The following is a 13,622-nucleotide window of genomic DNA, read 5'->3' as shown; positions in this document are numbered from 1 at the left end:
ACGGACACATAAGTATTCATAACGGATACAGCGGACAAGCACAATCGGTGTGGCTCCATCCGTTTTCATCACCCGGTTTCATCCGCTCCAGACAATGCATGGGCGAACAATTAAATCACACTGGACGGATAACGTTTCAAACGGATGGCAAGATTCTTTTCCGTTAACACCCTCTCTGCATCCGTAAAACCTTAAAGTCCGATATTGTTGTTGTACTGACTTTTGATATACATGTTGTAGCGTTTGCTCCAGCTATGATTCTTGCAATTTTATTTTGTTTTGTGACCAATTCTTTTGATTAGACAGAACGCACTTCCCCAAACTAACAATTAGAAAAATACAACATTCGTAACTTATGAGTTGGTAAAAATACAATTATCTGGATTTTCTTCTCTATAAATATATTGTTCAGTATGTGTGATTTCCATGTTTATTTTGAATCAAGAGTTACACCAAGAAATAATGTTCTTTTAACCCGGGGAATCTCCTCACTAATCAGTTTGAATTTTACAGAATCTGTTATATAACTTGTTACTATTACTGAAAGTGATGAATTTAGACATAAGTCTAACACTTATTTAACAGATCGCCTTTTTGCCTGGAACCATATGCTTAGCTAGCCGACCTGTTCTTACAGAGAAGCTAGATCTTTATCATTTGACAGTATATTTGTATCATCAGCATATAGTATGAATGAAGGTATATTTGACACATTTACAGTATTATTTATGCACAATATAAGTAATAGAGGCCCTATAAAGGACCCTTGTGTCACTCCAGACACTATTTTCTGAGGTTCTGGAAAGCAGATATTATATTTATTATATACCAACTATGTGCTAGTAATCAAATCCTGTAGTGCATTTGGCTAACACGATATCATTATCAAAAGCGTTTGAAATAATAATAATAATAATACACTCTAAAAAAATGAAGTGCTACTTCAGCTCTTAAAGAGCGTGTATAGTGACTGCACTTCGGAGTGCTGATTTGTCTAGTTCAAATTTGAACGAGAAAAATCAGCACTCCGAAGTGCAGTCACTATACACGCTCTTTAAGAGCTGAATTAGCACTTCATTTTTTAGAGTGTAATGAGGTAGTACTATGCGCATCCAAAGGACTTGGATATTATTACCCTGACTTAAGCCCCGCAGCCATGTTACAGTGCGGTGGCACTTCAAGGAATAAATTCCCGCCAGGTATCCATTCATCTCACCAGGGGCCGTATTCTGAAAATTGTCTTAAGAGAAATATTCTTGTATCTTTATGGTTACAATAAAATCCGTATTCTGAAAACTCTTGTATCTTTTATTGCTTCCTTTCTTGTAAATTTTCTTGTAACTTTCACTAATTAAGCGCTTGTGACGTAGAGTTACAATGATGCGTTAAGTTAAAAACGGAGAATATACCTCTGTACGAAAGATAACAGTCGAGATAATAGGTATACTGAAAATTCTTATTCTCTTATCTTTGCGTTCTGTTAACTTCCTTGCAAAATACAAGACAATTTACAAGATAGGGGGGAAGTGGGAAACCTTCAGAAGTTAAAGGGGGCTTAATAATTTCTTGCTGCATCCAAGAACATCATGTTTTACAAAAGGAGACATTCCAAAGACGTTATAACGACGGATTGGTAGACTTTCCAGCAATTGAAAATTGGCATTCGAGATGATGAATCTTATCAGAGAAAAGCCACGTGTATACTTAACACAGTCATGAGTAGCGTACAAGCATAAGTGTCGGTGGCGCAAAGAAAATTACGCCGCATGTCAACAATGCGCCTAATATTTTTATTCTCCTTTTTCATGGTTGACCGAAACATACAAAAGTTTAATGATTGGTTGATGATGAAATATTAGGCATGTCAGAGATTAAATAGGGGACGTCCTTACAGAGATAAGACAAATGTTAGAATACCGATTTAAGATAATTTTAGCGAGTTGATATCTTGCTGAGTTACAAAAAAGTTAAGATAATTTTCAGAATACCACTGCTGCAGCGCGCTGTGATGAGTGCAGCACAGCGTGGATGAATTCCTTAAAGAAGGAAATTACGCCATGGCTGGGATTCGAACCCACAACCCTCTGTTACAAAGTCAGAAGACTCATCCACAGGGCAAGAACGCTCCACGCTCCAAATATCTATAAAACATCCACAATAAAATAATTGGGTTTAAAAATGCGTCTATAATCTTGTTTACAATATTAATAAGGGCCATAAAAAATTCTTGGTTCGAAAGCCACACTGATAGCTACCCATAATAGTACATTTATTTAGAAACTTGAAAGTGCGTTTATATACAAATATTTCCAAAATCTGTAAAGAAATAGCAGAACAGATATAGGATTGTAAATTTGATTGTTAACATTTTTTTATTAACAATCTTAAACACAAGTGATAACCAAGCTATTACTAGTTTACCGGAAAAGATTCCCTTCAAATGTGATCCCATTTTTCACATTTGTTTACTTTCCACCAAGATTGGAAAAAATTACCTTATGCCTCATATTTTCCTATTTTTAATCGACCAACACCGTGGGTAACACTATCATCAAGCCAATAATCAAGACACCGATAACAAGGTAAACTTGGTATTTTGGTGACCTCTGAATAATCTGACAGACACTATTCACTCGGTCATCCAAGTTAATGCCTGGGATATGCTCTGGTGATTGGCTAGCATCCATGAGGAATGCACGTAGCTCCTCCCACTGACTATTACCAAGCTCCACCTTCTCATCTAGTTTCCCTCCCACAATGACGAGTTTAGCGCATTTGAAGGTCGTTGGCTGCTTGGAAAGGAAAGCATCCATCTGCTTGCGGTACTTCTCCACCGTGTCCAGGTTGTCTGCTCTGAAATCGTGGACTAAAACGCAGATCTTTGTTTTGCCTGTTGATAAATGTAAAAAAGAAATATTCGTTAGATTCATAATTTCTTTTCAGGGTTGCTACGGGCATGGACTTGGAGAAGCGGGGGTGCTGCGTGTATCATTCTCCATAGGCAGCACGGCCCCTTTGAACTTTGGAAGGTGTGAAAAAGTTGAAAAATGTAACCAAAATGACGATTTTTTTTCTAGTCAGAGCTTTTTTTGTAGCTTTACAAATTTACATCAGCACCCATAGTAAAAAAAATGTTTTGGGGCCTTGGATAGAGGGAATGGGTTTATACAAGGATTATTCAATATATATATATATATATATATATATATATATATATATATATATATATATATATATATATATATAATCTGTTGTATATTTCGTTGTATACACTAACCGAGTGCTCTGACGGCATTTGGTAGGAATTCATCATAGAGTGCATCAGTAACATTTGTGATGGCGAACCTTCTGTTGTTGATAGAATGACACAAAATCATGACGTCGATCCCCTTGTTTCGAAAACTAAAATGATCAATGTCGTTGTAGGGTAGCTCGAAGTAGCGAACATCGCTTACGATATCGGTATATTTCAGAAGCAATGCATCGATGAAGGCTTGGATGCTGAATATTTGGGCAGACGTACACACCGAAACACGGGGCCTTCTGGTCGTCTAAATATAAAGACAGGTCAGGGGATCTAACATTACATATCTTCTTTTATTTCATTTTCATTCAAAACATAATGCAAAGTAATATAAAGTAATACAAATCAAGTACAATTTTACAGAAGGGCATTCTTACTTACTCGAGCTTAAGAATACAGGCCTAACTAATTCTCATAGTAGGTAATATACATCAATTACAATAATGATAGAGAAATCATTTGACTAGTCCATTAATTCACATCACTTCCTTTCTCCAACATTTGAACCAGAAGCAAATTATGACACAAATCGAATCGTTAATTAAATCAATCGCACTGCGCATCCCCTCCCGTAGTTTTCCATTGTGCCCTATGCCCAAGACAACCTTGATTTGGGTCTGTTTTATTATTATTACTATTATCACTTCTATTATTACAATTACTAGATATTATTATCATTATCAAATATTATTGTTGTTATTATTCCTTGTTTATCCCCTCCTGTAGTTGAAGAAATGGTAGATAGAAATAATGAAGTTCATTGACCCTAAATGACCTTTGACCTTGATCATGTGACCTGAAACTTGCACAGGATGTTCAGTGATACTTGATTACTATTATGTCCAAGTTTCATGACTCAGATCCAAAAACTTTTAAAATTTTGATTGTAATTGAACATATACCCCCAAATCGGCCAAAGTTCATTGACCCTAAATGACCTTTGACCTTGGTCATGTGACGTGAAACTCATGCAGGATGTTTGGTTATACTTGATTAACCTTATGTCCAAGTTTAATGAACTAGATCTATATATTTTCTAAGTTATGATGACATTTCAAAAACTTAACCTCAGGTTAAGATTTTGATGTTGATTCCCCCAACATGGTCTAAGTTCATTGACCCTAAATGACCTTTGACCTTGGTCATGTGACATGAAACTCTAATAGGATGTTTAGTAATACTTTATTAACCTTATGGCCAAGTTTCATGAACTAGGTCCATATACTTTCTAAGTTATGATGTCATTTCAAAAACTTAACCTTAGGTTAAGATTTGATGTTGACGCCGCCGCAGTCGGAAGAGCGGCACCTATACAGTGCGTATCATAAAAAACGGGACAGATTTGAAAAGTCTATAAAATTTTTGTTTCAAATAATGATGTCTATATTTTGGTGTTAATATATGCTCTACGGTCTTATCTTTGAAATGCAATTTAAAAAAAAAAGAAATTTTATTCATGGTTGAGCGAACACGGGACATTTTATTGGGGGTTCAAAAAGAGGCTTGCGCCAGAATTGCAGAATATGTGTAATACAATGATCAGACTTCTTACTAATCAGGAGACTTCCTCTTGACCTTTTCATGATCTGTGCCACAATTTTCGAATTAAGCTCTCAAATTTAATTTACAAAGTTATTTATTTAATTGAATTATTTCGTTTTTTCATTAAATCTTCTCTTACCTTTTAATTTTCCTTCATAAGTAACTGAGAAAAGAAGATTTTTTTGTCAACCCAAGCAAGAAGATTTGAATGATTAATTGGGAAAACCTGTGATTATTAAAATCGTTTTATTATGTGAAACAAATAATGTTATGTACCTTTAAAAGACATGAATCTATTTTCCAATGGGTCATTAATTCCTTGACCAAGTTTAATTGCTTGACAGGAAACACAGGAAGGGATTCATGTCTTTCAATGACAATGGTGTATTGAGTCAATTTTGAAGGAGCTAGATATGGCAGATCGGGTAAAATGTATTAAAAAGTTGTGAGCGAGCGAAGTGAGCACGCAAATATTCCCACTTTTTTAATTGCAATATCAAATTTTGTGATAGATTTTGACATAATATTCAGAAAATAATATCATATTTTACTTTCTATCTGTCCTTTTATTTCCTGTCCAATTTTTTTTTGGTCATGATGTTTTTAAGGGGGGGGGGGGGGGGGTCAACTCGAGCGCCCACCCATCTGTGTGGCTTTGTTCAAAAGGCACCATAATCTTTGTAGCACATAATGAAAGGATTTGAATAAAAAAATCCATGCTCTCCCATAATTCGGTTGAAAAAAAATAATTTTAGCTTGAAGAAGGAATATTCAAAGCTAACAGAGAGCATATTAAAAAGAAATAACAGAATAATTCAAGCAAATAAATAGATCTGAAAATGAATTTTGACCCCATGATTTGAAAATTATGGCAAAGATAATGAACAGGTTAAGAGGAAGTCTGCTAATAAGCAAGAAGTCCGATCATCATATTACTCATATTCTGCAATTCTGGCGCAAGCCTCTTTTTGAACCCCCAACAAAAACGTCCCGTGTTCGCTCAAGCATAAACGAAACTAATTTTTTTTAATAGCATTTGAAAGACCAGACCTTAGAGCACCTATTAACACCAAAATATAGAAATAATAATTTGAAACTAAAATTTTATAGACTTTTCAAATCTGTCCCGTTTTTTTATACGCACTGTAGTTTCACTCTGCTATGCAGGTGAGACAAAGAGGGAAATATTTTTTAAAAGAGAAATTTATTTTCCAGTGCTGATGAACAAGACAATTCATTAATAACTGCTTTTAACTTTTCATAACTGAGAAAAAATCTAGAATAGATTTTTAACCATTTAATTTTTCACAAGCCCTTGGTTTCCATCCTATGATGAACAGTAGGCCTATGCAAAATGAACTAGGAACATTACAGAAATCGCAGCAAAATTTGATGTACGCCTAAATGGGAGTAAATTGGACTGTTAGACATTTGTGTTTGAGGTAATACGATTATGATAAGTTTTTGCCATGCAAGGCTAACTGCTGTGTACTATATATTACCCTTGAACATAACATTAAAATATAAATGTTGTTACAACCGATAATGTCGCACCAACGCATAATGTCGCAGCAACGCATAATGTCGCAATCTGCGACATTATGCCAAGAGCGTCCGACGCATGATGTCGCAGTCAACGCATAATGTCGTAGTTTTTCTAACGCATAATGTCGCAGCAAATCGTCAACGCATAATGTCACATGTCGCAACGCATAATGTCACAGCGGTATTTTCTTCAGGACTCGAGCTACAGATAGGATATAAAACATGCTTTGACTTAGTATTTTGAGACACGAAAAGAGAATGAAATTATTTTGAAATCAGGATTACTCTTTGTATGGATATTTGTCGCTTTATTGCCATTTCGTCTACTGCCTTTTCCCCACTATCGCATGGTCTGATATCATTTCGTCTACCATTAGTTAGTCAACTATCAACATAGTCCAATAACCATTTCGTCTAATTACCATCTCGTCTAATAGCCAGTTGGTCTAATAGCCGTTGTGTTTATTATCATTTAGTCTAATTGTATTTTTTTCAGTTGGTCCAACATCCATTTTGTCCAATATCATTACGTCTATTACCTTTTGGTCTAATAGCCAATTGGTCTAATAACCACTTGGTGTACTCTCATTTTCGTCCATGTTCCATTTGGTCTAACTTCAGTTGGTTCGCTATCACTTTGTCTAAACCCATTTCGGCTAACAATCATTTGGTGTGGTTGCCATATGGGTCCAATCACCATTAGGTCCTATCACCGGTTCTAGGACAATTACCCCCCTCCCCCAGAAAATCACCTTCCGGACAACCACCTCTTGACATTTAGCCTCCGAGGAGAATTACCCCCCCGGACAATTACCCCTGAGGACAATTACCCCCGAGGACAATTACCCCCGGACAATCACCCCCTGGACAATTATTTCACAGACAATTACCCCCCCCCCGCAAATGCCCCCGAGGACAATGATTCCCCAGACAGTTACCGCCAAACAATTACCCCGGAAAATCCCCCCCCCCCCACCTTCTCTCTGGCATAAAATAAAGCGTGACCCCCAGGAAGGGGGCACTCGACCAAAAAAGTGGTAGGGGTGTGCCGCGGGCGAGACAAAAAACGGGGTCCTTGGAACGGATCGCTAGCGTGTCAGTGCTGATGCATCCCTGTGGAACGGACATGCGTGCATGATGTAGCTAGCCCGGCGGCACGTCCGCCGGGTGCGCTCGCGCAGAGGTGATGGTCGGACAGCGCTCTGCGGCCGCATTTCACCAAAATTGCAGCTCATTGTAGCAGATCAATGCGACCGGAACGGCGTAACGAAAAATATGACAAGCTTTGGAGCGGATTTCTTTCTTCTTTTTTCTCGATAAGAAGAAAATGTTTTGCCTTGGAGCGGCTTTCTTTGTTCTTTTTCTCAATAAGACAAAGATGCTATGCCTTGGAACGGAAATTTGAGTGTAAAAATGGGGGTCCCCTCCGCGGCACATTATTATATACTGAGTGCCCCCCCCCCCCCGGGCGTGAACCATTATAATGGTCTGGGTCGGTGGCACAGGTTTTCAATATATTTTCTACTTTATCTTATGTTAATAACTTTCTCTCTTATATCGCTCTTTCTCCTTTTTTCTCTCTCCCTCTCTCTCATTTTCTTCTTTTTCATTTTTTCTTCCTTTTCCGCCTTTTTTTTGTTTAGCAATGCCTTCTGCATCATGAAAAATGGGGGTGGGGGCTTGCGCTATATAGCTACGCATATGTACATCAGAAAATGTGTAAACTGGCCCACATACTAAGTTTTCATAGAACAATTGAACATTCATGAAAAGACACGATTAGACATAATAATCACAAATGCCTAATTTCTCTGATTCCAACTGATCTGATTTTTCTTGATTCATTTGGGGTTTAATTTCAGGAAAAAATCAGGAAAATAGATAAAACATTAAAAAGACACCTTCACAGGTAGAAATATTGAAAGTCGGTAACGCAACCATCAACACTACTATTGACAAGAAGAACCTATAAACCTGTTATTTTAAAACAATTCATCTAACAAGAAGCTAAGAATTATGAAACAATTGGTGCACATTCCAGATTAAGATGTGGCTTTAGTTTTAATACAGTAAGCAAAAAAAAATATGCAAAGATAATATACACAACAACGCCTTGTAATTTTACTATTTAGGCCCTAACTCTGTGCACTCCCTTTGTCTAGGGGGTTAATGTCCCCGGGGCAGGGTAGTTGTTCCCGTTGGTAATTGTCCTCTGGGGTAATTATCCGGGGTAATTGTCCTCGGGGGGGGGTTAATTTTCCTAAGGGGTAATTGTCCGGGGGTAATTGTCATCGGGAGGTAGTTGTTCAGGGGGTAATTGTCCAGGGGTAATTGTCAGGGGGGAAATTGCCCTAGGGGTAGTTGTCGTCGGGGGTAATTGTCCTCAGGGGGTAATCGTCCTCGGGGGTAGTTTTACAGGGGGTAGTTGTCCGGGGGTAATTGTCTAGGGGGGTAATTGTCCAGGGTGTAATTGTCCGGGGTGTAATTGTCCTCAGGGGGTAATTGTCCTCGGGGTAATTGTCCTCAGGGGGTAATTGTCCAGGGGGTAATTGACCTCGGGTGGGTAAAATTGTCAGGGATTAGTTGTCCGGAAGGGTGATTGTCCGTGGGGTAATTGTCCTAGAACCAATGATTGGTGATTGGACCCGTGGCAACGATATTTTAAAACAATTCATCTAACAAGAAGCTAAGAATTATGAAATAATTGGTGCACATTCCAGATTAAGATGTGGATTTGGTTTTAATACAGTAAGCAAAAAAAAATATGCAAAGATAATATACACAACAACGCCTTGTAATTTTACTATTTAGGCCCTAACTCTGTGCACTCCCTTTGTCTAGGGGGTTAATGTCCCCGGGGCAGGGTAGTTGTTCCCGTTGGTAATTGTCCTCTGGGGTAATTATCCGGGGGTAATTGTCCTCGGGGGGGGGGGGGTTAATTTTCCTAAGGGGTAATTGTCCGGGGGTAATTGTCATCGGGAGGTAGTTGTTCAGGGGGTAGTTGTCGTCGGGGTAATTGTCAGGGGGGAAATTGCCCTAGGGGGTAGTTGTCGTCGGGGGTAATTGTCCTCAGGGGGTAATCGTCCTCGGGGGTAGTTTTACAGGGGTAGTTGTCCGGGGGTAATTGTCTAGGGGGGTAATTGTCCAGGGTGTAATTGTCCGGGGTGTAATTGTCCTCAGGGGGTAATTGTCCTCGGGGGTAATTGTCCTCAGGGGGTAATTGTCCAGGGGGTAATTGTCCTCGGGTGGGTAAAATTGTCAGGGATTAGTTGTCCGGAAGGGTGATTGTCCGTGGGGTAATTGTCCTAGAACCAATGATTGGTGATTGGACCCGTGGCAACGATACCAAATGAGTGTTAGCCGAAATGGATTTAGACAAAGTGATAGCGAACCAACTGAAGTTAGACCAAATGGAACATGGACGAAAATGAGAGTACACCAAGTGGTTATTAGACCAATTGGCTATTAGACCAAAAGGTAATAGACGTAATGATATTGGATAAAATGGATATTGGACCAACTGAAAAAAATACAATTAGACTAAATGATAATATCCATTTTAGGCCCGTTATTTTTTTTATTATATGTTAATGATATGCAATATGTAACCCCAAACTTTCGTCCAATCATATTCGCAGATGACACAAACCTTTTTGTATCTGGTAAAAATGCCCATGAAATATCTAATATAATTACTTTGGAACTACCAAAATTGGAGATGTGGTTTTTGGCTAATAAATTACTGGTTAATTCTCAAAAAACTAATTATATGATATTCAAACCAAAAAATAAAAAACTCTTTGAACAAATCTGCGATGTTACAATCAATAATTTTAATATACAACAGGTACCAAACACCACATTTCTTGGAGTGACAATTGATGAAAATCTTACTTGGACTCCACATATTAATATCATCCTGCGAAAGATCTCGTATGCAATTGGTATATTATACAAAATAAGACACTTTGTTCCTTTGAAAATATTGATTAATATATATAATGCTATTATCCTTCCCCATCTGTCTTACTGTATTGTAACGTGGGGGCATTGTGCTAAAATTCTTCTAAATAAATTGTATGTTCTACAAAAAAGAGCACTACGTGCAATTACAAACTCTCATCCGAGAACTCCATCTGGACCTCTTTTTAGAAAATTTAATATGCTAACTATATTTCAAATACATGAACTGCAAGTTGGATCATTTATGTACATGTATAATAAAAACTTGCTTCCCCATATTTTTTATGATATGTTTAAAATGACAAAGGACGTCCATACACTTAATACAAGACATGCTAATAACATGTATATTCCTCTGTTGAAATATCAAACTTCACGTAAATCTGTAAAATATTCTGGAGTAATTACTTGGAATGCAATACCTGATAATATAAAAATGTCCCCATCTATTGCCTCATTTAAACGAAAGTATAAAATGCATCTCATGAAGGAATCTTAAGTAATATATAATTTACCCATCACAATTCAGACATAAATGTACCCCCCTTTCTCTCTCTATATTATGTATATTTCAATATGGCTTTGGAGCCCAGCCTTTGAAAGGCCAATGGCCTCTGCTGGCTCCCCCATATTCTTGGTATTGATATTCATATGTTTTCTTTTTGTAAATATTTGATTGTATTTGAATGTTTTTTTTACCAGAAATGGAAATAAATAAATGAATGAATAAACACAACGGCTATTAGACCAACTGGCTATTAGACGAGATGGTAATTAGACGAAATGGTTATTGGACTATGTTGATAGTTGACTAACTAATGGTAGACGAAATGATATCAGACCATGCGATAGTGGGGGAAAAGGCAGTAGACGAAATGGCAATAAAGCGACAAATATCCATACAAAGAGTGATCCTGATTTCAAAATAATTACATTCTCTTTTTCGTGTCTCAAAATACTAAGTCAAAGCATGTTTTACATCCTATCGAGTCCTGAAGAAAATACCGCTGTGACATTATGCGTTGCGACATGTGACATAATGAGTTGACGATTTGCTGCGACATTATGCGTTGCGACATGTGACATTATGAGTTGACGATTTGCTGCGACATTATGCGTTGCGACATGTGACATTATGCGTTAGAAAAACTACGACATTATGCGTTGACTGCGACATTATGCGTCGGACGCTCTTGGCATAATGTCGCAGATTGCGACATTATGCGTTGCTGCGACATTATGCGTTGGTGCGACATTATCGGTTGTAACAAATGTTACCTGGTTCATGTTTACGAAAGTGTCGTAACGTCTGTCTCGAGATGGCATCATATTTTGTCACTCCTCCTTCCTGGACTGAATATATAGCTTTTTTTGATCGGTAAACTATCGTTATACAAGTTCGTATAGATTTAGCCTGAAAGAGAATATCCTGTATGAAATATATCTCGATTTCCCCAGTGTTGACAACTATGTCTACACTACGTAGGTTTCGTGTACAATAGAAAAATTCGGGGAATCCCCAGCACTACAACGAGTATGTTTTACATTGGTTTTTATGGCGACCGTGTAAGGTCTAAGTTCACTTGAATACCATCATCTACAGTGTTAGAGATTGTAATTAACTCAACACCTAACAGGAGGAGTATGCTAATAATAAGAAATTTTGTACTTTTTAAGACGCTGATATTGACAGTAATGATTAAAACGATGATAAAATCGGGTAACAATGATAACAATAATATTCATAACAGTAATAATGATAATAACGATAATAGTAACATTAATAATAATAATGGTAATAATGAAAGTATTATACTGATAATGGTAATAAAAAATTAGTTTGCCGTGAATATAACAATGGTGAGTAACGTCTAGTTATCTGTCAGCCAATCACAGCTCGTCGTTTTTTTTCGTTCTAGTGTCGCTCGAGCGTTCTGGTCATTCTTTCGATTTTACTCCTATGTCCGTTTCTAAAAAAAAATGAAAATGCCTAAGACTACAAATTTCTTCAGACTTGAGGAAATGTTGGTGTTTTGCCCATTTGATAATACTCCTATGACTCAAATCATCTCTTAGCCAATTAGTTCCCTTCTATTGTCACTTTATTCTTTGTTTGTATATACGGATACTAGTATAATTTTCTTGTATACAAAATAATATCAATTCATTAAATTTTCCTTTACTATTTCATGTGAATTACAATTATGCAACTCAAGATTCTCATTTCTTTTTCTCTCTCCCTCTCTACCTACCCAACCATCTCCCTCTTCCTGTTTTTTTATTTAGGATGGGGGGAAATGACTGACACAACAATTGGGTGATTTAAAGTCCGGTGTTGGCATAGGTGTTGGTAGCACAATGTGGATTGCTTCCCCTAGCTCCAAACCTATTCTGAGTTTATAAAATTGATCCAGATCACATTATTGACACATCAACAACTAGTGAGTGACTGTGCAAAACCATCTCCATTTTATTATGTTTGGTGTTATACTGGTGTAAAAAAAAAAATACCCATCACACTCAAACAATATTGGGCAACATACTGTCCACACAACAATTGGTTGAAAATTTTAACTCTGGGTAGTTTTCAACCAATACTGTGTAGTTTTCACCCAAAACACACATTATTGGTTTAAAACTACCCAGAATTGGATCAATTTTAGACAATTGTGTGGAGAGTATACATGTACTTTGCCCTACATATTTAAGATTGCACAACACCAAAAGGTCAACAATGAATTTGAAATCACTCATTGTTCTCTGCATGTGAGTGTTTTCAAAGGGGGGGGGGGGTGGTCAGTGGCGTAATGACCCGTATGTTAGGGGGCCGGGTATGGCATAATGGGCAAAGTCTATTTTGAAAAATACATTCGAGCAAAGTTTTGACCCCCCCTTCCTCCTTTTAAATACAATAGTGAAATGCTGTAATACATTCTGGCATGATAATACAAAATATGTATATAATATTTTGACCTTTTCTTTCTTCCACCTTTCTTGGGCGTGAAAAAACTTGATGTTTTAAAAATATATATGTTAGCTTTATTTCTATAACAAAGCTAGGTACTGTTTGTAAAGACTAGATCTATAATGCAAAGAGTAAGCTGACATTGATGAATATTGCCGGTTTTTTATGATTAAATGTAGTTCCCTTTATATGCAATCTTTAAAACCTAAATTCTTATTTGTTTGCTATGTCAATAATGATAATAATATCTGGATTTATAAAGCGCTTTTTATCCGAGGATACAAAGCACTGTTGTTATTTTTA

The 13,622-nt window shown here is 37.1% G+C and overlaps 1 protein-coding gene across 1 annotated transcript; it reads right to left on the bottom strand.

Moving 5' to 3' along the window:
* Positions 1–1,074: 1,074 nt before the first annotated feature.
* On the bottom strand, positions 1,075–11,835 carry LOC121425701. Its single transcript, XM_041621870.1, has 3 exons — positions 11,633–11,835; positions 3,278–3,551; positions 1,075–2,890 (listed from the first exon to the last, which is right to left on the bottom strand). Exons 1-3 carry the CDS (start codon positions 11,681–11,683, stop codon positions 2,520–2,522), a joined length of 696 nt encoding a protein of 231 aa, XP_041477804.1. The 5' UTR covers positions 11,684–11,835; the 3' UTR covers positions 1,075–2,519.
* Between the last annotated feature and the right edge of the window lie 1,787 nt (positions 11,836–13,622).

This window comes from Lytechinus variegatus, chromosome 12 (assembly GCF_018143015.1).
Source record: "Lytechinus variegatus isolate NC3 chromosome 12, Lvar_3.0, whole genome shotgun sequence".
Classification (NCBI taxonomy): domain Eukaryota; kingdom Metazoa; phylum Echinodermata; class Echinoidea; order Temnopleuroida; family Toxopneustidae; genus Lytechinus; species Lytechinus variegatus.
This window is presented reverse-complemented; position numbering and strand designations above follow the sequence as displayed.

Coding starts and splice junctions, on each gene's coding strand:
- LOC121425701 (XM_041621870.1), bottom strand. CDS start 11,683: ATGATGCCATCTCGAGACAGACGTTACGACACTTTCGTAAACATGAAC. Junction 3,552..11,632: donor CTTTCGTAAACATGAACCAG/GTAACATTTGTT, acceptor CTTTATATTTAG/ACGACCAGAAGGCCCCGTGT. Junction 2,891..3,277: donor AAATGCCGTCAGAGCACTCG/GTTAGTGTATAC, acceptor ATTTATCAACAG/GCAAAACAAAGATCTGCGTT.